General features: G+C 35.5%; 2 protein-coding genes across 9 annotated transcripts in view; one reads left to right on the forward strand and one right to left on the reverse strand.

The window, feature by feature from the left end:
- The window catches only part of vav2 (vav 2 guanine nucleotide exchange factor), a 197,471-nt gene extending 190,961 nt beyond the window's left edge, over window positions 1-6,510 (forward strand). For 5 of the 7 annotated variants that reach the window (XM_015366986.2, XM_015366982.2, XM_015366984.2 and 2 more), the window contains 3 exons: window positions 2,415-2,498; window positions 3,110-3,264; window positions 3,910-6,510. In XM_015366986.2, the coding sequence (XP_015222472.1) occupies window positions 2,415-2,498; window positions 3,110-3,264; window positions 3,910-3,957 (287 nt within the window). In that variant the 3' untranslated portion in view covers window positions 3,958-6,510. The remainder of the gene's footprint in view (window positions 1-2,414; window positions 2,499-3,109; window positions 3,265-3,909) is intronic. The other 2 variants (XM_015366988.2, XM_015366989.2) reach the window with 1 other exon arrangement.
- Window positions 5,164-27,298, reverse strand: ccdc180 (coiled-coil domain containing 180). 2 transcript variants are annotated; one of them, XM_015366979.2, is made up of 38 exons: window positions 27,233-27,298; window positions 26,670-26,780; window positions 25,826-26,004; window positions 25,470-25,558; window positions 25,123-25,232; window positions 24,885-25,013; window positions 24,701-24,811; window positions 24,371-24,466; window positions 24,010-24,173; window positions 23,427-23,546; window positions 22,180-22,259; window positions 20,997-21,085; window positions 20,411-20,530; window positions 20,155-20,328; window positions 19,478-19,593; window positions 19,170-19,296; window positions 19,009-19,054; window positions 18,126-18,286; window positions 17,809-18,002; window positions 17,417-17,592; window positions 16,797-16,977; window positions 16,118-16,264; window positions 15,882-16,026; window positions 15,431-15,547; window positions 13,685-13,783; window positions 13,274-13,360; window positions 12,995-13,182; window positions 12,375-12,445; window positions 11,880-12,006; window positions 11,246-11,323; window positions 10,471-10,537; window positions 10,108-10,252; window positions 9,306-9,466; window positions 8,539-8,676; window positions 8,222-8,333; window positions 7,885-7,990; window positions 7,245-7,386; window positions 5,164-6,907 (listed from the first exon to the last, which is right to left on the reverse strand). In XM_015366979.2, exons 2-38 carry the CDS (start codon window positions 26,727-26,729, stop codon window positions 6,776-6,778), a joined length of 4,584 nt encoding a protein of 1,527 aa, XP_015222465.2. In that variant the 5' UTR covers window positions 26,730-26,780; window positions 27,233-27,298; the 3' UTR covers window positions 5,164-6,775. The 2 variants fall into 2 exon arrangements, with proteins under 2 accessions (XP_015222465.2, XP_015222467.2); XM_015366981.2 differs by having other exon boundaries at window positions 26,670-26,722; window positions 27,233-27,291.
- Between the last annotated feature and the right edge of the window lie 75 nt (window positions 27,299-27,373).

Consider the following 27,373-nt stretch of genomic DNA (forward strand, 5'->3'; position numbering starts at 1 on the left):
GCTGTCACCAGAAAACACCCGGTTTCGAATCCCAATCACTGCTGAGGGACAATCTTTATTCAATTAAGAATTTAAGTTGTATACTCTTGAGACTTTTAAATTTAAACTGTATGTTACAGCATATTAATCATTATACATTAAAAAGTTGGTATATTTTATGAAAGCAAGATTGCTCAGTTGGACAAAAGTACACAACCTACCACCTTTATCATAAATATTTTAATTATGCAGAAATATTTTATGCATCAAAGTCTTTACCAAAGATATTACTAATAGTATTAATAATGAATGACCTTGGATAAGCTGTAAACTCAAAGTATTGCCCTGGTCCACATTCTTTGTAACCATCTTTGTAAACGAAAAGACTTTATTTTTTACTTATTGACAAAAAGTAACACCACAGCATTTCGTTGATCCGATCACACATTCATTTCCAATCATACAAAGTAAGTCTTGAGAATCTCTGATTCCCCATGCCTTTCACATGCTCATAAAAGATTTTAATTTAGGAACATAAACATATTACTGTATGTAAACTGTACTGTATATGGCTGGTATTGGTAGTTTAAAGAAAAAATACACACCAGTATTCCATTTCTCCCTAAACATTTTACATGTGGTTATTACTGAAACATTTTTACATGCTCCGTCTGACCATGTTATTGTACGTTTATATACTTTGTGAGAAAAGTGATATTTTTAAGCTTTTCTGCAAATATACTCGTTATCCGAGTAAACAAAAGCATACTTTTAGAATTTAATAAATAGGGAATATAATATGGAATCGCATATCTAAAGAAATTAATAATGATATAATTATCATTTAGTGCCACAGAAAAAACATTAACAGGACTCTTCTTTCATTTTTGCATCGCTCTGTTGGCTATGGCAGCTGGTCCTAAACTGCAGGGCACTAAACTACAAAATTTCTTATATCCTTAACCAAATTGAATGCCATCAGGTACTGTCAATCAGTTTTTGGATGATAAACCTGAAAACATTGACAAAAAAAAACATTTTTCAACGTTGTGGACAAATTAATTGTTTAGAACCCAGAATACTATCTTCAAGGAATTATCATCTACATTAAGAACAATAAAAGAATGCCACACACCCTTTTGTGGAAAGTAATTTGAATAATGGAATACCTGTAATGTATCTATTTTTAGACATCAGGTACAACTCCCAGTTATAAAGTTAATTTCTGGGTTAAACGCTATTAACTGACTGGCAGTCCTGGTGAATAGCGTGATATCCTTGTCTCTCACCATTGTAGGTAAATGGGTCAGGTGACAAATTTTGTCTCTGACCCATTGCCAGTACTTTCATGAAAAGCACAAAATACACAGCAAAACTATTATATTTAATTCTTAATGTGAAACTACGGGTACACTTAGATGCACTGTTGCATAAGCAGTCAAGAGAATACATTAATGAGGAGTGTAATAGTAAAACATCCCTTGAAGGGTGTGATCTAAAGACAGGAGAAATGTGTTGTTTACACAAACAAAATGTAAAGAAACTGTACTGTACCATTTCACAAAATCCCAGGTCAAATCTAACCTTATTTTTAGACTAAATGAAAGTGGCCTTTTTATTAATTGTGAAAATGTTGGTGTTTAAATACATATTTTTTTATGGTGTGTTTGAAAATGTGTTTTTCCTTATGTTATACACAATGTTATATCATAATAACAGGATCATATATTTTTTCCATAGCGTTAATTGGCTTCCATACATTATCTGCCTTGAACACCAGGAGCATTGTATTTCTTGGCAAGCCTGGATCTGAGTCCAGCTCATTGGTCCCATTCATAGCATGCACCATTAAATGTTTAATAAATTATTTTTCCTTGACTGACCTGTGAACCATGGCTGCCTTTGTTCAGTTTCTAGCAGGATCCAAAACATTCTGTTGTATTGAATTATTCATTTACTTATCAGAATGTATTTACAGAAGACAGATCAACATGTCATGCATTCCAAGCATGTTCTCATCTCCTGAGAAGGGAAGGGATGTGAACTCAGAATTCACTAATCAAACCCACTGAGATTTGGAGCCAGGCTATAACTTTCATGACCTAGAACTAATTGCATCATATGTGTCCTTAATTAAACTAATTTACTGGTGCTTGCTTTTTAAGAAATAAAGTCGTATCAATCTACAAGTCAATAGTGTGTGTGATTGCAATGAGAGGAAAATAAAATAATCTTTGTTAAGAGCAATTAGCTCTTGTATATTATTGAAAAACATCAGTTTCCAGTAGTTTGTTGTTTCATTTTGTTGTGCTCCCTACTTGGCCTCATAAAACAAAGTTGAAGTTATTCTGAACATATTATAAGAGTTCTGTGTTCAGGTAAAAGCACCGAATGCTAATTTTCCCTTTCTTCCTCTCTCGCCTCTGTCATGACAGCTTCCTGTGCTTCCTACAACTTTTCTTTTCTCAGTCCTCAGGGTCTAAACTTCTCCTCTCAGACCTCTGCTCCCTTCTGGTCAGGTACCTGTCTTCTCTGCTCTGAAATGTCTCTCTGTTGCTTCTTCTGCTAATGATAGGCTTCTTGGTTTAAACAGGGTTAAACCCATGACAAGTCCACTATTTTCTCCAGTCTTTTTGGTGGGAGGAGATAATGTGTGGTTAGCACTTAATTCACATCTTTTACTTTAATGTCTTTTGGTCCATTTTCTGTATTTTCATTTTAATACAGATGAGGGTTTGAGGGATTGTGGCTTATGGAGGAATAGGCTGGAAGGTTTCTAAATGATGTGTATTTCATTAATTAATACAGACAGAACTGAGTCCTCTTTTGAATCGGGTATCCTTCCACGTCCAATTAAAACAGATGTAAACTGTTAGCTGAATGTATTCTTGAGGTCATAACAGCCTTTTTACTTTATTGACAAAAATGGTAGGGGAAAGAGAGAATTGGCCATTTATAAGACAGTTAACATTGTGGAATTTAAACTGGAATTCATTTCTTATTTTAAAAGTTTTATTTTATGAAAGGGCTCTAGCCAGGATTCAGAAACTAAATACTGAACACACAAGTCACAAAAGCACTGTATAACATCCTAAAGGCAGTCTCTTCATTTCTGAACTCTACTCTGCAGTGTTTACACCAAGAGCCATTGGAACAGCTGTAGCCAGGTACAATTTTGCAGCCCGTGACATGAGGGAACTGTCTCTGAGGGAAGGAGACGTTGTGAAAATCTACAGTAAGATTGGTGGAGACCAGGGCTGGTGGAAAGGGGAAGCCAATGGAAGGGTAAGTCACTTTCCTGTGCAGTTCTGTCAAGTGTTATGTTTACTTTTATGATCATAATTCCTACAAAGAATAATTACCTTTACATCTTAGAGATCATGAATAATTAAAAATCAATCTTGGTTGCATTTGCTTTCCAACTGAGATGAAAACAAACATTCGTGGGAATACCATTGGAGACTGACACACAGTGCAATTTCTTAAATTAAATAATAACCTCCTTTAATAATGTGCTACATATTGTGCTGCATATAGCGGTGTTCACACTGTACTGATATGTCACAAAGGGAAGTTATTGGCTGTAATTCATTTAAAATGAAATTGGAAAACGAGTGACCAACAAAATTGTGATCAACAATAATGCTTAGTGACAAGGTATGTGATTGCTGTGATACAGATCATGCAGCATGATCTCTCTTTACAATTTACAGTTTATTTGTAGGCACCAGTCAAATTAGTCCTGAAGGTCTATCGTCCTTATCATGTCATTCGGTTTGTGAGCATAATGATGGACAAGAATAATGTTAAAATAAAGTCTTAATTAAAACTGGTCAAGGTTTCTTAATCATAGAAAATTAGGCATCACTAACCTTCAAATGTAATTTCCACTCTTGCTTTATATTGATATTTTGCCTTCTTCTTTTGTAGATTGGCTGGTTTCCCTCAACATATGTAGATGAAGAAGGGGTACAATGATTGGACAGGTGGTTCAGATGTCATCCTTTCATTTCCAACAAAAGCCATTCCTTTTACTGCTCTCTGAGAGGACTCTTGAGTATCAAGGGAAATCTTCTGAAACCTTGTGTGGAATAATTGCTGGAACATTGCATCAGCTACGTGTTTTACAGTGAACATTTGTACTTATGATTTTGGTTACATATGAATCTGCTTTATTGTTACAAAAGAGTTCCATTAAGGAAACTGGATTAGAAGATGCACTACCCCTTTGCAGAGGGAAAGGGGTGTTTTAAGGGGTCTTAATCTCTTAAGAGAGAGCAGAATCATGCTTTAGTCCGAAAATCCCAGCATGAAAACAGAAAACTTCACTTTGTTGTACAGTTACAGTGTTTGGGGGTATTTGCAGGATTTCTGCAGGAAGGGTATTATAATGTATAAATAATTTATTTAAAAATTGACATACTAGAAACTTATACTGAAAATAATTCTACCAATTAAACAAAACAGTTGTAGAACAAAAATTACTTTCTTTGCTGAGAGAATATGCCTTAGTAGTCATGGTATTGCCTTGTGGGCTGGTGAAATAGAGGGGACAGTTCTGTGAGGGTATTTTCAACTTGCTGTGGAATGCTGTTTAAAACAAATTGGTGCCTTGAAAGTGGACAGAAATCTTTCAAAATCAGCTGCCCTCGGTCTCTGAATTTGCACAACTGTCTTGGGACAGAGATATCGGTGGTCTTTTGCAGTATTTAAAGAGCATTTGTGTAAATTACCTTTTGAGACCAGTCCTTTGACACCATGAGACCCAAATCTACCAGAAATTCATCAAGAAATAGCCAAGGGGTACTGCATCAGTTATCCTCATTCTAAGCGAGGAGGAAGTCTAGATACTGTATGCATGCAGAGAAGGAAAAAAACGGAAGGCCCTAACTCATGCTATATGCACACAAAGAAAAAAAACATCCATTTACATGCCTTTGAATGAGTAATAGTTTGTAGTAATTGCAGCAATGAAAACTAGAGAAAATAGTAATATACTGTACTATTATGAACTAGATGGTATATTTTCAAATTATTTTTCCATAGAATCAGGCAATGAATAATTATGTTTTTGCAGTTTTGATTTGCAGCAATTACTGCATGCATACACATAAACCTTCCTCTTAATGAGGCTATGAGTGTTTGTTTTTATTCTAAAGAAAATAAAGTACTCCAACACAGTGCTACCATTTTAATGTACATTTATTTAGTGGGCAAAGAGTACGAAGACAGAAAAATGAGCATATACACACAAATAACCGAAGGGTCAGAAGGACAGATACATCACAAATTCTGTGATGAACTATTCTACAAAGGAACAGCTGGATAGACATGTCATGGCAAAATTCTAGGCCTTCATCTGTGGCTGATACATGAACATGCTGGACATAGGAGTTCCAAATGGTTGGAATTTAAAGAAAATAGTGCCCTAGGAGCACATACTGTATCAGCTTCATTACTGAAAGAATCTGTTATTTGCTGGGGGGGGGGGCATATTGCTTGAAATTAATGGTTCCCCTTTGTCTATAGTAGGGGCATGTTTGATGTTCTTGGGAATACGGCTTATCCGTCATTTCTGCAATGAGATGAAAGATTGTTAAAAAAAAACTATTTTCTTAGAATCAGCTGACCCTTTGATTATTTGCTGTGTCATTTCTATGTATCCTTATAAATAAAATGTAACATTTACCCCTGTGAGATATGTAGCATATGACTGAAACTGCAGAAATATGTAAATCCATTTTTTTGCACAGAAATAAGAATTAAATCCTGATTGTACTGGGTTGGAATTCTAATTCAGTGTGTGAAAAAGTAAACTGCTTTAATCATTTTTCAAGCTTTGTCACAAAATGTGGATTGCAATGTCACCCTGACTTACAGATACAGTATCTGAATTTTCTTTTTAAAGTGCAAATTTCCTTTTGTGATTTTGCCTTATCTCCAATGCCTGGTGCTCTGATTTTTGTAATTGTTTACATTATTAATCATTAATGACTTAAGCTAAGCAAAGATCACTGGTTGTGGACACCAAATTATTTAATTTTATTTTTTTATATTTAATAGAAACTTCCCAACAGCAGTTTATTCCTGTTTTGGAATGTGACTCCAGATGCACACTGCACCTTTTATCTGGGTCTTGACCACAGTAGAGTGGAGGGCTGTTATTACCCTGTTCACAATACCTAGAAAAGACCAATCATAACTTTATGAAAAGGATTCTCAAAGAAAACTATGGCTATTGCGTGGTTTCAAGGTGTTATATGGGCCATGTAAATAGGGTATCGGAGTGGACGAGTCCTAAAATGGTTCCCTACCAGGTGTACTGGGAATGAGATCACACAGCGGTAGTTAGATGCTGGAAAAAAGGGATTAGTTGCTGGTTGCATATTGGTAACCCATTGCATGTGGTTATAGATATTTTAAGTCCTGTCATTAAAATCTTCAAACAAATTCTTTATTATGTGTACTATATTGAATGATCAGTTTTCAATTGAGGTTTTTACAGCAAATAAACATTCTTTTTTGCTTACATGAGAGTTTGGTGGTTTCAGTCCTTAAATCCAGTTTGTCAAAATACTAACTTGCATTTTACACAAGATCGAACTAAATGGAACTACATTTTTAAGCCATGATCATTTATATATTCATAAATTACTAATTACCATCATAGCTGTTAAGATTATACAGTAAATCAAGTCAGTAAATGACAAGGTTGGTGAAAATAACTCATACAAATATTTTATGGTCTTTAAAGGTGCAGAAGAAAATATTGTTCATTTTCTAATTTATTGTGCCATCACACATATAGCTGTTTGATTTTCAACACTGATTCTTTCCAGCTTTCCTCCCATTGTCTGGCACTTTTCCTCTGGGCTTCCCACTCTTCTTCAGTTCTCGTTATCTCCTTATCATACTCCGTTTGATGCTTCTTCATTGAAAATAATGAAAAGGTAAAGTCAGCATGGCCTTCAGGGCTTGCAGCTATTCACCAGGCATTATAATCTCAGTATATTATTATTATCAAAATACAAATTAAAGACTGCCACAAAATATTTTCAAAATACAGATTTTATCACAAGAAAACTGCCAGAGTATAGCCAATAAGCATTATTTAAATGAAAGCACACTCCTGAGATACAATCTTCAGTTGAAGTACTGTACTTGCATTTTTATTTGAGATGAATATGAAAAGTGATTTGTAGATTGTATGCTAAGCACTTAAAATTCTGCAATACTATGACTCAAAATATCACATTTTAACATACCTGATAGACTGAATCTCTTGCTTCTACTGCTGACAAGTGGCCCAGAGTTGTTTTTCCAGTTTTAACTGAGGCTGTTTCTCTGCAGGATTTTTCAGCATTTATTTTGGCTTTGGGTTCAAAGTAAGGAATTCCTGGCCAAGTTCTGTTAAAATAAATTAAACAATGTGAAAATGCATAGAAAACACAGTGAACAGCAAGAGAAACACTAATGTAAAGGAAGGCTTAGAAATCATATTTTTCTTTAATGCCTTTTCCCCACCTGGAAAAAGATATCTCTTTTTAAAAATCCCAAAACATTAAATAAGAAGGTAATTTCAAAAACAGCAAGGGTATCTTGAAAGGTTTTCATTTTTCTAGGTAAACTGTACAATTGCTCTTTACCGCCTGGGTAAATACAGAATAACATGCTAAGCATTGTATTCACTCCGCCTTCTCTAAAAACTATTCTGTAACTTTATGATTTTAACTTTTGATGTGAAACCTTATGGAAGACCTGCAGTATTCTAGAATACATTTTTCACAGCATAAGTTACAGAATAACGCAAGTTTAGTTTTGATTGCTAGCATTTAATCAAAAACATTTCTCATCAAAATATTGTCCTTAGCATATTAGCATATCCTAATCTGCAATTCTGTTTACCTGCTGCCGCGCTGTATTAAAGGTTTATATTGTTTGTCCTCCAGAGGGAGACCTGCTTGTTTTCGCCGTATAAGAGTACAAGTCTTTTCCTTCACAACTGCAATCTCTAAATGAAAGAAATCAAGGTAATTAAACTTTCAATTGCATTGATCTTGAAAAACAACACAAATATCAATGAAGAGACTGACTACCTTTGTCTCGAACAACTTTTAATATATCATATCAAACTTAGAACGCAACAAATGCGCATAACGAAGAGTACATTTTCTCTGGTTTTAATAAACCAAAGCTATTTATCCGTGTTACAGATGCAATGAAGTTTAGGACAGAGACTTACGTCCAATCTGAATATCATCTATAGTCACAAAGTCATCCAGCAGGAGAAGAAGGTTTTCTGTTAGCGAAGCAAGTGCTGTAACAAAGTCTTCAGCGTGTTTTTTCAAACACTCCTGCAATGTGAAAACAATCATTCTTTAAAATCAGTACAATCATGTTGGTATATGAAAACATGCTCCAGATTACAGGTTTCTCTTATTAGATATTATTATTAAAAAATACAAAAGCAGATTAGAGTAAGTACACTCACTACCAATTACAGTATTGACAAAAAATCTTTACTAGTAATAAAATAAATTTGTGTTTGCACATCCTGACCTGCAGTTGTAATTTGGTGGTATCAATTGTATTTATCAGTTCTTTAAGTCTCACTTCCTCCAGGTTACACAAGCTCTCAAGCTCATTCACACTGTTTGGATGGCCTAGAGTGGGTCGCAGTTTATTCCAATGGTCATTCTATAGACATATTAAAAATATATAATAATACAGGATGATCAGAAAAATTAAAACAGAAACGCTAAAGAAAAACAATTACAAACATGACTAAGAATATATTGCAATTAGTGAAAGCATCTTAATATTGTATGTCCACTATTTCATGACTAAATTAAGCACTAAACCTTAAGAACAGAAGTCAACACACTAAAATATGAAAGAACAAAATTATGATGCCACTGCGACATGTATAAATTGCGACATGTATAAACGGTTACACTGTTAGAAAGCAAATAATGATGGTCCTAAATAATAAAAGTCTTACAAAGTGTTGTTACAGACTTATGGGATTAATGTTGAAAACATTAATCATGAATGCAGAGAAAAGCATTTGGCAAAATAATTAGGAGAGGCAAGTGATCAGTTTCTAGTGTTTTAAATATGAGATAAGGGCAATGTTTTACCGAGAGTAACCTTAATTTAAGTGATCTCTGATGGAAACAGATGACTTAAAAATCTATTCAGATATCCCTTTTCCCATGACCTCCCCCATAAACACAGTATGTTAATGATGGGTCTACCTGGTCTGTCTTTTGACAAATAATAGTATCATAAAACTATCATACAGAACAATTGGTGAAGTGTTGTACCTGTTGATGTTCACTCTCCTGCTGTTTTAGTGCGAAATGGTGGTATATCTGGGATGTAGCTTGGCTGAGTTTCTGCAAGTGCTGTTCTGACAGGTGGCCAATGAGTTGCCTAGGCACATGCGACAGACACTGCTCAAACCGCATCAGCTGCTCTCTGAACTCTGCCAGAAGGATTAAAGACAATACATACATCATTACCTTTTTGTATGCCTTAACTATCCTGTCATCACTGTTGACACCTGTCCTAAAGGAAATATGTGCTGCTCTTGCAGAAACTGCTTCTCTAAATTAAATGAAATGAAACAAAGGGTTGGAAGACATCTTATGTTCCACAAAAATAAAAAAGTAACCCCATACAAGCAGCATTCATAGCATATACATATTCCATCATACTCATATTCCTGAGGTTTCGTTAATCCAAGTACTAAACATGCTTAATTAAACTTAAATCATACATTTTCAATAATTTTCATAATTGCAAGGCTGTAATGTGGAGTTGCCACAATTTTAGAAATGCAATAAACAACTAACTGGCTCAGCTTTTGCTAAATGTAAAAGATATTACTTGAACATACTTATATAAAAATCAAATACCCACTCATTGCAAAAATGTAATAATATTTAGCTTTTGGGATATTTATGATCAAAACCAATACAAAAATGTTCCAGGTTACAAAAATCCTTTGTTAAATTAATATGTAAAACTGTGATTGATTTAGTCATAGTAGATGTGTGAAAGCAGAAACATTGCAAAATCAGTTCTACTAAGTCCTATATTAGCTCAATGGGAGAAGATACTTACCTTGCAGGCATGCATTGTGGTAATCATGGGCTTGGTTTTGGTAAGACAGCAGCTTGCTGTTCAACACCTCTGCACAGTGCTCAAAGGTCTCTTGCAGATACTGGGGCCGGGTGATGGCCCGTCTCTCTTTCTTTTTGTAGAACTCCTGGTCAAGATCAACCAAAAGCCAAAATAAATTAAATGAACCTGCCACCACTGATCTGGCTGATCATCAGCTGATAATGTATCAATGAAGTCTCAATGGTACACAATACAATTTGAAGAAAATATTTTAACTAAGTCCATTACCTATACTGTAAGTATAAACATTGGAAAGAATAAAGAATTAAACATTGAAAGACACAGCTGTAAATGATTTCATACCTCAGCCACAGCTAGTAAAACATCATTAGCTTTCCATAGGATACTGTTGATAACCTCTTTGAAGGAACTGCCAAAAGAAAGCAGAGATAGGCATATCTATTCTTTTCATGACTGAATGTAGGTAGAGAATTAGTATTAGTAACTAATGGGTCCTAAATTAAGTAGTTGTATACATTCATGAGGCGCATTAAACCACAAATGTGCAAATTAAGAGTGCATACTTCTACCTATATTTTAGTTTTTCAAATATTTGATCTGATATATTTCAATGTCTTAGTTTAGTAATACATTGTTGCCAAAAAATGTATTTTTTACAAAACTCTGCCCGTTTTAAGTGCCAAACCCTGAAAAATTGCCCAAGAAAAGTCAGCAAATTAAATAAGACATTTTTTTTTATTTAGGATTTTATGAAGTTTATGTAAAAATAAAGTTTCACAAGCTACCCATGTTACTTTTGTATGAATAAAGATCATATGCCCTTAGTCCATCCAGTCTTTGGACTGATGTTACCCTGTCAAAATATGGGTATATGGGTATATTTTGACATGTTACCTATGGAATATATACAATTTCTGTGTTCGTGGCCATAATGGTTCCTTGTAATTGGGGTATTTTCTAAATGAGACACATTTATTAGATTTTTTTTTTATTTCTAGAACATGAATGAAATACAGACCTCTGCAGGATAAGGAGTGAAGTGCAATGAAAAGTCAAGGTGTGAGAAATGCACAGCCCTATAAACACGATGGAAGACAAAGACTTTACGTTTTCTTACACAGGCTCCTGTTCAGGCTTGGGTCCAAAAACCTGGAATCTCTTATCAAACCGAGTAGGCTTGGAAAACCTTTTGACACTAAGACAAAAATATAATATTTTAAAAATGTACAAAGAGTGTGAAGTATATATATATACAGTACATAATATGATATATTAGATATTTAAATATACAGTATATAAAAGGCTTACTAATGCTATAATATCTTCTAACATTTCCACAATGTATTGGAATATTAGTGTATTAGTTAATTTATTTTATATTAAGCATTAAGAAAACTATCTTTAAGCATTTTTCACAATTTTTTACCTTTTTGCTCAATGTATATGGATACACAAACCTAAACGGAATCCAAACAACAGATTTATATGTAAATGTAAGCAGAAGGATTGTTTAGATCCCAACACAAATTGCTGAAAAAAATTACCTGAATGCTACAACCAGTGAAGAGTGAAGAAAAATCAAATCTAGCAATAAACCTGAATCTTTCATTTAATGCAAATGGTAACTCGTTTCACTTTTAAAAAGTCTTCCTTTCATTATAAATGATGAAAACTGTTTTTAATAAAAAATGCTTCGTGATCTTGCTAGTGTTATTCGTAGTTAACCTGGGAAGAGAGCTTTCATTACGCACCATGTGGACGAGACTCTCCTGAGTGGGGCCTCTGTTCTCAGGCCAGTGGCAGACCCCACTGATCTTCGAAGGGCTACAGCCACCTCACTGGTTGGCCGACTTTGGGTCTGGCCAGCACAGTAGGTCCCTGTAAAAGGAGAGCCCTGCCAAGTTGCTTAAAAATACATTTTAAGTTGCCTTTCACTAAACTGTAATTATTATATTAGCACACTGTTGAATTGCATTTTGAAATTAGAACGCAACAAATTAGAACAAATACAAACATGAGAACTCATTAGACAGAAAAAATAGAATAGAAGAAGCAGTTGAGGGATCAGTCACTATACAGTATACTGCAATTATTGGCATAGAAAAAGGGTAAGGATTTAAGATCAATTGTTCAGTTAGGCTATTTTGTATTCCAGAGAACCTATCCCAATTGTATCAGTTCCAATATTTTATTTTAAATAAGGATAAAACTGTAGACTGATTGCAAAAGAACTTTACAAACAGTACCAGCTGTTAATGGCTGACTTCTCTCCACTTGCTCTCCTTGAAGATCTGGCATGACTTTGGATTTCTGTGTTCTTGAGAAAGAAAAAAAAAATCTCAGAACAGGTAAAGGATAATGTACTTAATACACATTTTCTAGATCTTATACAGTAACTTAACTGACAACAAAACGGATGCTGTAATACAACTTATTCGAACACAAAAGCTCATAGATGCTAAATGCATCTAATTTCAGATTCATCCCAAGGTCTGCCACATTTTCTGAATTGCTTACTGTTCTTAATATTTACATTTAATTGAAACCAATGAACCTTCAACAACTTGTAATTTCTTTAAAAAAAGGTTAAAGGCAAATCTGAAGAGGAACAGAAAAGAAAGCATATAGTAAATTAGAATTTTAAAAACTTAAGAGAACAGATTCTTTTCTTAAGAAAATTCATAAGCCTATTTACTGTGAATCTGCGAAAAGCAGCATTTTGTATCCATTGACTGAAAACAGAATCATTTTTAAGAAAATATCAGCGATTTCAATGGGGTATGTGAATAACTCATTAAGCCTGCATAATATGTTTTGACATTTACCTAAAAAAACTGCATTTCAGAATTTGACTTTGACAGCTTACTGTAATATGTGCTGAATAACACCAACAGCCACATCCTCAATGGCAGGTCTGCCCATCCTGCTTGGCTGCAGGAGGCTGTCTGTAGTCTGGCTCCCCAGCTTCTCCTGTTTCAGGGTCTCTGTACGGGCAGCTGTGGCAAAGGAACCTTGCAAGGGAGCCTCAGGACCTATATCTGTGGAGGTGATGTCCTGCACACCAGGAAGCCATCATACAGCATTTAGCACAAATAGTCCATATGGAAAAAGTAAACTGATGAGCAAATAAATTATATATACTTACAATCAAGCAGTCCAGGTACAGACATCTTTTCTTGAGCTCTTCCATTATGAACCGAGTAAAAGAGTAAAGATCATCAGGAGTTACAGTCTGAAACAGAGGACAGAAAACACGTACTGTAACAAAAACATGGAATGGAATTGTCTAAACTGCGTTTTCCAGAATCAGTTCTACTCATATTAAATAATATTGAGTATGAGTCATCTTTTAACATTTGCAATTTAAGAACACAAGAAGAATTACAAAAGGAGAGGAGGCCATCTTGCTGTTCTGGCAGTTTGTAGCCAACTGATCTGAGGACCTCATTTAGCTGTTTCTTGAAAGACACTTAGACACTATGATAATCAATACAACACAATATATAAAAACAGGAACGGAACATTGACAATGAGAGTTCAGAGAAATTCCTATTACCTCTTTATCTATATTGGGTCTGGCACACGCATCTATCTTGCTCTCAAACTGGGCCAGATAGGTACTTAAGTTTTCCGTCTGCCTATTGCTCTTAGTTACCTGCGGAAAAATATAAAACTTTTAGTGCTTAAAAGATGACCAGTGGACTGATGTGCATTGTAAAACATAAAGCAGAACGTATCCTAGAGAATAAAGAGTAACAGGTCAAATCAGTACAAATAAAAAACACAGGTATATTTTAGGAATGTAAAATAGAAAACCCCAATTACAACCAAAAATATTAATATTATATATTATTATATAGCATAATATATGAACAAGTAATATGTTTATTCCATGCTGAAAAGAGAAGAAAGAAAACACAAAGTTCCAGCTGTGGAGCCTTCTTCAGGTGTAAGGGTGCGCTCCTAAGAATTATATTATAACGAGGACATCTGTAAAGGGATAGGAGGTGGTTAGAAAGCCTGGTCTTGGAACAGATCGCTGTGAAGAGACAGAATGCTGGTTTAGTAAGAGAGGGGGGCATGTAGCCCAGGGAGGAAGAGAAGGAACAACGAAGAAATAAGAAAAAGATTTAGAGGAAGGCATAGTGGGCCGCAGCAGAAGTAGGTTGAAGTAGTTCAGGTGGGTAGCTGTGTCAGCATGCATAGGCTGCAAAGGAACAAGTAATAGGTTTATTCCATGCTGAAAAGAGAAGAAAGAAAACACAACGTTTCCGCTGTGGAGCATTCTCACACCCGAAGCTCCTTTGCAGCCTACACATGTTGACGCAGCTACCCACCTTAACTACAGAATAATATAGTATAATATTACTGAACCATAAGACTGATTAGGTTTTTTATTATTTCTGCCAACAATTAGACACAGTATATGAGTATCATTGATTGGTCTGGGAGATTTCTTGTAAACTAGTTTTATATATGATGAATGAAAGCTAAAGTCCCTATTATCCATTCATCCATTTTCTAATCTGTTTATTCAGTACAGGGTCAGAGGGGAGCTGGAGCCTTTCCTGGCACAACAAACAGGCACAAGGCAGGGTACACCCTGTATAGGATGCCAGTCCATCGCAGGGCACACACATTCAAAAACACGCACAAACACACACCAGGACCAATTTTTCATAAGTCAATTACCCTGCATCTTTTTGGACTGTAGGAGGAAACTAGACCAACCAAAGGAAACCCATGTAAACATGGGAAAAACATACAAACTCCATGTAGACAGAACCCCAGTTACTGAACCCAGGGCACCAGTACTACAAGGCAGCAATGCTCACCACCCTGTCACTATCATATTAGTGCAAAATAGAGCAGCAACAGTACAATAAAAATAAACATGAATATTTACCATAAAATATACCCTTTCAGCATTTTAATGTTCTCTGTAGAACAATTAAGCAATAGTTCTAAAGTTAGAACTTTTAAAGTAAATATTTAAAAGTGAAGCATTTCAGGATGCTATAACATCTCATTCCTGTCTTCCAGTGTAACATTCCAAACCATTTAGTGTCTATTCTATGACAAATCTAGGGCTGCTAATGCAACTATGAAAGTTGCTGAAGTGTTTACAATACATATTAAATAAATGTTATTTTAAAATATACAGGTTATTACAGTATTTTAGAAAAGACTACTAAAACCATTAAAAATATATAGACTACATGTTCAAGAATAATATTTGACCGAAACTGTACAGTATACAGCTGTGGAAATACTAATTGTGAAAGCTACAGTCATGGCTTACCTCTGTTTTTATTAGAACTTGTGTGTTAGTCAGCAATCGCTGAATTTTTTCCATGAAGGTCAGATCTACTGTAAGATAATGGAATTTGTCTTCAAACTTATTAACCACCTCTGTTGCCTACAATAAGAAAAACAAAACCATAGTCTTAATATCGCACAATTTCTTATTTTAGAAAACTTCAATATGGTTAATTTACTAAGTTAATATCTATCCATTTCCAACGCACTTTGCTTGGAAGTTTATCTTTTCCTGCGAACATATTTTATTATCATGCTTTGCTTTAAAATACAAAACGTAAACAGAAGAGTTTAAGTCTATATTAAGTGTAAACTTCAGTTTAAACTACAATTTACCATATTCAACAGAGGGGAAATGACAAGAAGTTAAAGAGGAACAATGAGCAAATGAGATACAAAAAAAGATTCCAAAATTTTCAGATACGTTTCTCTACCTGTTCAAGACACTTTGACTCCATTCCTTCCATATCCAACAACAACAGCTCATCAGTGGAGTCAATACGACCAGAAGTCTTCTCAAGTCGCCTCTGGAACAAATCAATCTCTTCAGGAGTAAAATTCCCGCCTTCAGAAAATAATCTAAAAATAAAGAAGACAGCTCTGTCATGTGCTCTCACCTACCACACCACTGTGTTATGGATTAAAAGAAATCAAGTAGTCACTATTGTACCTAAAGGATTTTATAAACTCTGCATTGGATTCCCTTAGACGTCCAAGCGTAGATTCCAGTTTCTGCCTGTACTGCCGTAAGGATGTCTGGATCAAACCCATATGCTTATCAAGGTTGGACTGCAGCGAGCCACAAAGACCAACTAAGCTAGAGAGTGAGAAAAATTATTAGAACGAAAAAGAATCAAACCAAAACAATCATTCACTTTTGTATAGTGCCCTGTTATATGTAACACCACACTAATGTAAACAGCATGAATAAGTCCGCCAAACCAATTAAATTATCTGAAAATAAGGTAATCACATCCTGAGGAGCAAATCAGATGGTACTGACACATTGTTGTGCATTATGGGAGGGCATAAAAAAGATACTGACTCTGGCCCCTTCTCTCAAAACCAGATACTTCCAGGCTATTTCAAAAAATGAAATTTTACTGGCACAATCACAAAAAAAAACCTTAACAATGATTGCTTATCTTTAAGAAGCCTGTTTTTTTGGAAAGCAGGTTACAGATATCCTGGAATAACAAATTAAGTTTAATGAAGATGGAAGATAACCTGCTTCTCACTAATCCACAATTTTATAAATGTATAAACCTTTTTTGCATAATGATATATTTTAAATTTAAGATAATCTAAATTTCCTGGTGAAGATTTGTTGCAATCAGCAATGGACTCACATGTCTGATTTGGATGCGTTTATAAAGATGCTCTCCATGCCATAGATCTGTCTTCGGAAATCTTCAGTTAGTGTCTTCTGCTCTTGACGAAGAGTAACAAACTCTGCCTTTAAAGTGTTCAAGGCCTCTGTAATTCCTTTGCAATGTCGCTCAACTCGGTCTCTGTGAAGCACTAACTCAGCTGTGAGAAACAAAGAAATTAAAAAGGAAGGTTGAAATGGTGGTCTATTGACAAACACCTTATTATTTACAGGGGCACTGTATAAATGGCTGACCCTGCGCTCTGACCCCAAGCTTCTCTACCTGTCTGTGTGTCTCATAGAGAACAAGTTGGGGTATGCGAAAAGACAAATTCCTAATACAAGAAATTGCACATGGCCAATAAAGATATCTTATCTTATCTTATTTGTCTTTACAATCAATCATAGTCCCTGGATTTTAAGAACATATAAAAATGTATTGCTAAATTTGACATCCTTGTCACACAAATTTAAAGGTATGACCTTCTATTTATAATACAGAACAACAGAAGTGTCAATAGCATCCAATATAACATTTATAGATTCTTTAAGTCAATCAAATAAAACACTGAAAGTGCTTCATCATTCTATTGATCTTACCAGCTCGAACATTGTGAATATCCATCTCAATCCTCTTTGCTCTTGGTTGATGAAGATGTAACCGCAGTTCCAGTTCGGATTTAAGTTCGTCTTTCTTAGCTGCCACAATGCTAGTTGCATTAGTAAGGGTTATTTGATACCTATCCTCCAAGTGCTCAAAGAATGCCAGCCTCACACTAGAGGTAGGGGACACAAAAAGTAAACTTTACAGGACTGATTACTGAGGACAAACTTAGAATTTATTACAAATATATGTAACCACACACTAACATGCAATCAAACATTGCAGCATGTCAATCAGTTAAATACACATCAATGTACAATGCTTTTGTATTTATATTACTAGTCGTAGCATACATACTATCAGTACTAGTAGAAGAAGTATTACCCACCTTTTCAATAGATCTGTAAGCATGCTGTCTGATAATAGCACCACTTCCACATAAGAAGGGGGCTTGCTCTGTTCTCCATCTTCTGACACTTTCAAGATTGACTTCCAGGCATTGTACACATTGCCTCTGGATGTCGTGAATGTCTCACAGATTTGAGAAGGATCATGGGAATCAATCTGCGATTCTAATTCGTCCTAAAAGGAGGAAATAATAAAACTAAGTTGAGACAAAATGATCTACAATCAATTGTACTATTTTAAATAATATGATCTAATTATTGTGTTATTTTCTGACATCCGTCACCACTTTTTCCCTACCTCAGTAGATTGGAGCTCTACAGAGGAGCAGGTAAGAAGAAGATCCATGTGATCAGATTGAGGATTGGAGGCTCCCTTTGGTGTACTAGTGATAAGTCGCTTTCTTCCCTGACCAGTTGTGGGATGGCGTTTCTTCCTTACAAAACCTTTACCACCTGCATCTTAAGCAAGATACAAATATCTATTAGCTGCTACAAATCCAAAATCTTCTTCTCTTTACGTTTAATGCATAAATAAATCACATGAAGGATGCTGATCTGGTCCTACATTTAATTTTAAAAAGTACTGAAAGGGTCACATATACTGTATGCTGTGTACATGCAATAGATGTTACGCCTGGCCCGACAAGGTGTTGAAATGGGCTCGGTGAAAATTAGAATCATGAGCCAAGATATGCGGCAATCGAGATAATTTATTCGATGACAGTGCTAAAGAGGCCAAACAGAGCTGCGACTGAGGAAACAGCTGAGGCAGTAGCTGCGCAGCTGAAGCAGGCAGAGCAGAGGCTGAGTTCTGAGGTAATTAAGAGATAATTAGTGGCAATGATGGCTGAGGCACTGGAAACTGAGGATTAAGAAACACTGAGAAATACTTCTGAGAACCTGAAACTGAGACACTCAAAGCAGGGTTAGTGACTCAATGTCTTAAATACTGTGCAAGGTTCCCTAATTTCAATTTCCCTACGGGATTATTAAAGTATTATCTATCTATCTAATTTGCCTGATAGGCCTGGCCTGATCTCATAGAGGATGGCCCCAATGAGTCTCCAGCATGTGTGGAATGCGCATTGGTAATTGGTGGAGCTAATGCGGTGGTGCTGGAGCTCGTCGGAACGTAACAGTAGATATGTTCAAGTTATTTTACATCTTTACAAATCTCTTACCTAGGCTTAATGATGTAGAACACACAGAATATTGCTCTTCAGTTTCCTAAAGAGAAAAATCAAAGACAAATGCAATCATTTTTTCATGCTTGGAAATCATATATAATGTTTTTAAAAGGTCCCTTCAACTAATCTATTTGCAGAAGAAAAAAACACTCTACCTGTTTGAAAATCTCTTTCACATGGAAGAATTTACTAACAGCTGTGCTGTATAACTGCAGTTCTTCCAGGACCATGGCAGGGTATGATTCAACCACATCAACTTGTTCTTTATAAAAAGTGAAATACCTAGAGAAAGAAATTATCAGATTTTGTGAACAATAGACTACACCTAATATATATTTTTAGTGAGACATTAAGTTTGTTTTACATGTTATTTTAATTTGTTGTACTCTACACAGGAAATATTCACTGCAGTTCATGCTGGTGCATACACAAACTCCATATGAGTTTTATTAAAAAGAATTACCCATTTTTAATTTCCTCCAGAAAGCTAAGTGCCTTATCCAAACTGTTCTTCAGGGCCTCCTCTGTGCTCTCCTGCCTGAGTTTATCCATCATAATATCCAGACTTGCTTCTTTGCCCTAGAGAGAGAGACACAGATCAACTTCAACTGAGGCTTTCAAAATAAACAAATGGCTATTTCTTTTTTATTTGACCAACTCAGAATCTTCAACATTGAATGCTACATGATACGTTTTAATTTTACTGTCATTAGAGACCTTAAAAAAAGCCAGAAACGACACTTTAATCTTCTTACTTTTACACACATGATCATTTAACATCAAAATAGTTTCAAGAAACATTTGTCAGAAACAGAGTGTTAAAATCAGCACAGAATCATGAAGTGCCTGATTTTCAGGTTACAAAATTTAAAATTACTTATAGAATCTTTGAGCTAATAATATAATTTATTTAAATGTAGGCATTTAGAAAATTAAAGTTCTTACAGTGTCAGAATCAAGGCACTTTTTAGAATATACTGTATCAACAATGAATTCAGGATGATATGATTCCTAAAAAAGTTTAAAAAGTAGGCTTCGAAATAAAATAATCAATTTTGTGCATCTGTTGTATTTTTGTTAGGAATGCCAAAGTCACATGTAAAATGGAAATCATGGACACTCTTACAGGTGTGACCGCACCTGATTGTCCTGGTCATGTGCATGGCGGATCTCATCCAGTTGGTCCTGCAGCAGCTGCTCCTTTCTCTGCAGGCCTGTGCTATGCAGCTCCCAGAGGTGGGCAGCCCCTCGGGCAAATTTAAAAAGAACTTTACTTTGAGCACTGACCCTCTTTGCCAGCTCTTCAAATGATTTCTGCATGGAAAGTAGGAAGGGTTCATTATAATGTTCACAGATCTCCAAAGAAAACATTGTTGTTTTTTTCTAGTAATCTTACATCCATTGCTTCCAGGTATGCTTCTTGATTTCGCTGACTCTGTCCAACAAGCGGTAGCAGTTTGTTGTTGCAAATACAGTGAACCTCATGATCAGAAAGTGCATAAGAACTCACTTCTTTCTGGAGAGAAGAAAATGGAACATGATCATGAAGAAATATGTTTTTACCATGGAGTAAGCTCCTAAGAACAACATTTTAGTCCGATTTTTCTTTGACAAAAACAAGATATGTTGCCCTTCTGCTTCATTCACAACTGAATGGCCCAGGCACTGATGTACAGACACATTTCAAGTCTGACTGTTTGACTTGGGAAGTTGCAGCATTGCTGTTTGATGGACAGATGAAACAGCAATGTAGGGGTTACCCCAACATCTCATCCAGACAAAAAAAAAAACATCTGAAAAAGGCTTTATTTACAGCTGTTAAAGAATTTTGTAAAAAATTAACATTATCCCAAAGTAAAACATATCACATGCTTGTCCTGTTTGAAATTTAAAATATGCATATACTGCACAGTTAAAATTACATTTTGTACATAATGCATTAGCATAGGAGACAGTAACAAAATGCAGTTTAATTTATATACCTTGAATCTCTCAATCTCAGCCAAACAGTCTTGCCAAATTTGTTCATAATAGGAGCGGAGTTTGGTCATAGTATCAATATGCAGGGTATCTGAAAACAGTTTAAACACAAAAAGTTAATCACAAACCTAACATCTTGCATTTTTCAGTGTCTTTTGAATACTGTTCACGTGATTAGATAAAAACTAGTGTATGAGCAATGATGCAGCCACATTTAAATAAATGTTTTCAGTCATTCCCTTAAAAAGTCTAATATAATAATGTTTTAGACATTTTTAAATTAGATGTACATTTCAGTTACATTTTAAATTAATATATATTACTGTATACTGATGGAAAAAAAAATGCAACATTTTCTGGAATGAGAATACTATAGTTATAGCTTATGTACTTTCACAAAACGTTGTCAATTTCTTTTAAGCCCTCTGACCAGAAATACACCTCGTGCAGTGAGACATTGCAACTTGCCAATCACACAAAAGCTCGTTAGGTGCACTTTTACCCAATGAGGTCCAGGTGGAACAATACCTGATCAGGTCTCCTTTAAAAAGGCCTTAATTCAAACTTAACATCACTGCAATAAAAAGGCCACACTTAGTCAGTTTTCTGGGCATTCCATGATGCCTCGAACATCACCAGAAGCAAGGGGGAGAGCCATTGAGATGCTGCAGGTAGGCATATCATGTACCAGCATTGCCAGACTATGGAGTAAGACGCTCTACTGTGTCCCGACTGCAGAGAAGGTTTCAGCAGTTCGGCAGGACAGATGGCTGTCCAAGATCTGGTCCCCCTCGAGTGACCACACCAGAACAGGACCAACACATCAGACTGGTCCATCTGAGAGATCATTTCAGACCTGCCACCTGTACTGGTGCTGAAACTGCCAGCTGACACAATGCCCACATCATGACAGGACAGTGAGGCTCCATGCTGTTGGCCTTAGAGCAGGGTGACTTGTCAGAGGCCCTCTGCTCACAGCTCCTGGACGTCACACTCGACTGGCTTGGGCCAGACAAAGGCTGTGATGGACTTGTCAGCATTGGCATCAGGCCCTCTTCGTGGATGAGTCACTCTTCATCCTCTTCCACACAGATAGGTGGGCCAGAGTGTGGAGGAGGAAGTGTTGCATTTCTTTTTTCCATCAGTATATATAGTCTAAGTAAGTCAAGTGCTGGATATGCTTACCTATTTGCTCATTAATAGTTGACAAAGATGAGTACCATTCAGAAACCACTGATTTAGTGCACCTAGGAGGTGTGATTGAACTGCATACAAGGAGAAAACAAAGGATTACTTTTGACTAGCATTAGTGCATGAGTTAAATTATCTGCACTTAAAACACAGTAGTCCTCCCTTATTTCAGCTCATTATAACTCCTTAAATAATGAAGTGCTTTAAACCAGAGGAGCATTCTAATCACTCGTGTCAAGTCCAAGCAAAGTTTTGAATCACAAGTCAAGAGCTTCTTGTGTTAACTAGGGTTACTTATACAACTTCAGTGATATTTTGGTCTTTTCTTGAATATTTATGTGCAGCTTATATTTGATATACTGTATTAGTATAGAGTATAAACTCAGAACCCAAAGATGGACCCATACCAAAGTTTTAAATAAATATCAACCCAGACCTCGGTCTTTTAATTTAAACATGTACAGTAAAACACAACAATAATACTAGTTTTACTTACAGCCATCACCATTTTTAAAATGATCCCTAACTCATTGAAAAGCCCTGCTCTTAACACATTAACATTATTGTTAATTGCACAATTCATTTCTAAGACAGAATATATTGCTTTACAACAACCCATTTAGTCAAAATGGTGTTAAATTGACTTCTGAACTCCAAGAGAATAACTGCAGAGGAATTCATTCAATATTATAATGCAGTGCTATCAATTGTGTCAAAGATTTATATATATATAATTGTGGGAATTCTAGTGTTTTGCTTGGGGTACTGTTAAGAGTCCTATCAAAGCAATATTTGTGTTTTTTTCAGAGAGGTATAAGTCTCAACAAGTTTCTAGCAGAAATTCACTTTGGTGACACGTCCACCCTGAATCCTATCATCTTACACTTAAAAGTACATTTTACTTTTAGAACACCCAGGGACTGAAATCCAGACGTGGAACCAAAATAAATATTTGCAAATTAAGCAAATTACTACTTTACAATGCCAATAAAAAACTGAGAGCTGGGGGTTTTATAGAGTGTAGCAGGAGCAGGGGTTATAGAGTAAGTGCAACAGAGAACCACAATGCGATACGACCAATAAAACTAACGGCCATGGATTTTTTCAGATTTTCAAGTTATTTTTATCAAATCTCTGAAGTCATTCTGGATTTCTGAAATTTTGTGTAAGAAAAATACAGACTTGAGTTTGACCCGAGTCCAAATCAACCATTCTACTTTAAACTGCTGCTGTGGTCTAACCTGAGAGACTGCAGGACGTTCAATCTTCTCCCACACAGAGATTCCTGGGCTTTCCGCATTGTGTCCAGGGTCCTTTGCACAGCCTCAGGGCTCTGGATGTGTGGGCTGCTCATGAACTCCCTGGAAAAATGGATAGAGAGAAAACAGGGAAAGAAGCAAACAAAAACACATGCCATTGTGTTGTTACTAAAAACAGTACATGACCAGGATTAGCATGGAGTTACTTAAGGCAGCCGGTGTTTGAAGTGCATGCTTTAACTAATGTAAAACATTGCTGCACTGAAAACACTAATGCTTTTTATTTAACACATGTGAAGCAAACACCATGAACACATACAGTACATACACCATATATTTTTCATTAGTTAATTCACTGTTTTCTTCTTGCTGTGATGAATGATTCAGAAAAGGCAGTTTAGTTTATATAAAACTTACTCTAGTTGTCCAACACTAAAATATCAGCATACAGAAATGAATGACTAGTTTAGCAGGTATATAAGATGTGCAGAGTAGATGTGATGGACTGTCTGATATATTGGATCACTACTGACTATACTTTTTACGTTTACTTGAGCCAACTTACTTGAACCGATCAATTGCATCTTGCATCTTAATTTTTTTCCAGTCCTGCAGTTTGTCTTCCCATCTCAATCTGTGAGACAGCTCCCTTTGTAAATCATGCTCCATTAGATTGACAAAAAGCCTACCCGTTGCTCGTCTGTTTGCCAGCAAAGCCTGGTTTATCATCTAAGTAAAGTAAATTTAATAAGGGTGAAAGTTCTTAACAATATTAAAAGGTAAACATTATAAGTACTCCTCCCTATCAAGGCTTACCAGAGCCTTGAAGTCACTGAATATTGACAATTAAATCTGCACGGCTAATTTCACAAACTAATTTACATTCATTTTCAAAACAATAATTGCATAATTTCATTAAACCTTACCATGGATTCCTTATCCATAAACCTGTGGATATCAGGAGGCATCAAGTAGCTAATTTTCTCAAGCATCTGAGTGTATTTTTTCAAAATTTCTTCAATCTATGCACAAAGAAAAAATTAATAGAGAGACCAAGTCAATATAAGTCTATAGAACAAGATTTGTCCATTTTCAATTACAATTCTCTCTAAATGTAGACATTTTTCCAAGGTCATACAATATATAACATAAAAATCATTAATAAAGTGTCTTAAAAAGGCATAAATTATTCCTACTATTCTCTTGTGTTAAATAGCAGATGTTTTGCTGAATTTAGTCTAGACCATTAATCTTACCATTACAGCTCTCTCAGACTCATATTTATTGAGCGTTTCATCAAGATCTTCTATCCATTTTCGTCTTTGCAGCGATTCCTGACTCACAGAGCCCCAGTACTCATGTAGACCCTAAAAGAACAACAAGGCTGAGAACAAACCTTATTTATCACTGTATACAGCACTCAAACAGATCTTTCCTGACCTGAAATGTGAACTTTTCCAGATCGTTATCACTGTCAATCCTTTGCAAAAGTTCCTCCATTTCCTTATCTGACTCTGATAGTCTATGAAGAAGGTCTTCTCCAGCTTCTCTAAACAGAGGCTCAAAATCCTATAACAAACAAAGTAATTTATTTCTTACATAAGCAGAAAAACCAAACCCAATAGCTTTACTGAGCAATACTCTGAATTTACTGACAGCTGCTTGCATGTGTACTTACCGCACTCACAACAACAAGCTCCTGGTGTAACTGACTCACTGCTTCTGCGTGTCTCTGTTGCTTGTTCTCTGTGAGTCTCTCAATAATATCTGAGCCTGTTTTTTCTGCAACTGAATTTATAGATATAAAGATTAAGCAAACCATTAAAACATAATTGCAAGTCTGAAGTATGTTATTCTAAAGTGTTTTTACAATTTACAAAATGTAGCTAAAGAAACAAAATTAATTTGTTTCTATACATTATTCTAAAGTATTCACAAATGAATAATATGATTTCACAAAGTTGTCAGGATTATTCATGCTGTTTTTGTCTAATACAAATGAGCACATAAAAAACAACATTTTACCTATAACATCAGAGAGACCCCTAACTTCCTCTGCTGCAATCTGGTCCTCACTTTCTTCATAGTGCCTATTGCTGGATGAGAATTCTCCCCTGTAGTGAAAAGCACAGATAATAAATCTACAGTATACCCATAATAAAAGTAAGACAACATTATTAACCAAGTTTCAAATAACAATAAAGTGGTAACTGTGTTTGAATGAAGAACTGTTCTTGAAGGCAGTGGATTCTTGTACAATAAAAAGCATCATGGTATATCATCATTATTAATGTTACAAACGATGCATTTCTACTTTGCAAAAGGTAAACAGATATTCCTACATGAAAGCAGAGAAATTCCAGTTGGGGTGATTCCCTGACCTGCAAACCCTCTTCCCTGAAGAGGAGTTTGTCATTCCCTGTGTCCACACACCCTGCCGTTGAACTGCTTCCCCAGCAGTGTCTGGGGCCCTCGCCATGGCAATTTTTCCACTGTCCAGAGGCACTTGACAGGGAATGTGCTTCTTTCTCACTTCATCCAGACTCCTCACAAGCTGAACCTGAAAGTAAAAAATGGGACATCCCAACTTAGAAAATAGGCTGTAGCAACACTGCTTTGAAATAATTATTTAAACCACATATACTTAAGCCCAGGTACTGCCACAGCGTTGAAGCATCTCTATTAGGTTTCTTTTGAATAGACAAGGGTATTTCCACATGACATCCAAAGAAAAAAAAAACTCTGAGCTGCTGAGCTATGAATGAAAGGAGGAACTATCCAACTTGCATTAATTTGTATATGAATTTGAATGTTTTCATTCTAAAATCACAGCCTTGATTATCAGACCTACTTTTCGGATACTGCTGTTTTTGTTGAAAGTTTCTAATCAGATTCAGTCTTTGCACTAGCTCCTTACTCTTCAGACCGGATGTTGAAAGGGAGAGCAATCTCTATTCATGGTAAAGCAAGAAAACAAGTATGCAATGTATTTAGGTTACCTGAATGTTTTGTAAAACTTTGTAAATTTTGAAAGAAAACAGAATAAAAGTCTGGTTCACTCAACCTCAATCTGAATATACAAATTATATTACAGCACTTCAAACTCAAAATTGAATGTTGCATTGATACATTTCTGTAAATGCAGTTCACCTCCCAAAACAGCATCAGAATGCCTTGAGTAAACCTGTTAATAGTGTATTATATATATATTTTTTTATTAGTTACCTCAGCATCAAAGATTTGTCTGTAGACTTTTCCACTGGGAACCACGTGAACGTCTGCCATTTTTCAAAAACACCGGAAAAGAGAGAGCTTCGGAGCCACAATTATCATTAGCTACAGAATCAGATATAAAGCACATCCACGAGTCTAGTGCAGTACAATAATGCAATAAATAATATTTTTTAATATTGTAAGAAGCCATTAGTGTATTCATAATATCCCACTGTATATATATTACGTTTTGCGCAATGAGTGGGAATGCACTTCGTACTGTACGTATAGTTTTATTTACAATATTATTATTGAGAATAAACAGTAAAAATATCATGTGAGCTATATACTTAATTTATTTTGATATTAAGAAAAGCGCTAAAATGAACTAATAGCAAGCAATAAGATCATTACATAAGATAAGTGTATGTCTGGATTCAATAACTCAAATGAAACTAATTTCATGTAGATTCGAAGTCCACACCACAGAGGTCCAAGTTAACGTACCGTACTTTCATATTTTTCCTGTTTAACAAACGTTAAGTCTTAATAACGATTTATATTATTTTTATTACCTGGAAGTTACTTTTAGTTCTGCTTTGTCTATTGCTGCATTTTTAGTCTCTAGTCGCACATCACAGCGTCCCGATATTACTATAGCAACCAACTGCAATTCTCACGTTAAACCTCGAGGAATGCAGTTGCCTTATGGGTAA

Source organism: Lepisosteus oculatus, chromosome 24 (assembly GCF_040954835.1).
Source record: "Lepisosteus oculatus isolate fLepOcu1 chromosome 24, fLepOcu1.hap2, whole genome shotgun sequence".
NCBI lineage: Eukaryota > Metazoa > Chordata > Actinopteri > Semionotiformes > Lepisosteidae > Lepisosteus > Lepisosteus oculatus.

Coding starts and splice junctions, on each gene's coding strand:
- ccdc180 (XM_015366979.2), bottom strand. CDS start 26,729: ATGGCAGACGTTCACGTGGTTCCCAGTGGAAAAGTCTACAGACAAATC. Junction 17,593..17,808: donor CTTACAGATCTATTGAAAAG/GTGGGTAATACT, acceptor CCCTACCTCTAG/TGTGAGGCTGGCATTCTTTG. Junction 8,677..9,305: donor AGGAGAGTGAACATCAACAG/GTACAACACTTC, acceptor ATATGTCTATAG/AATGACCATTGGAATAAACT.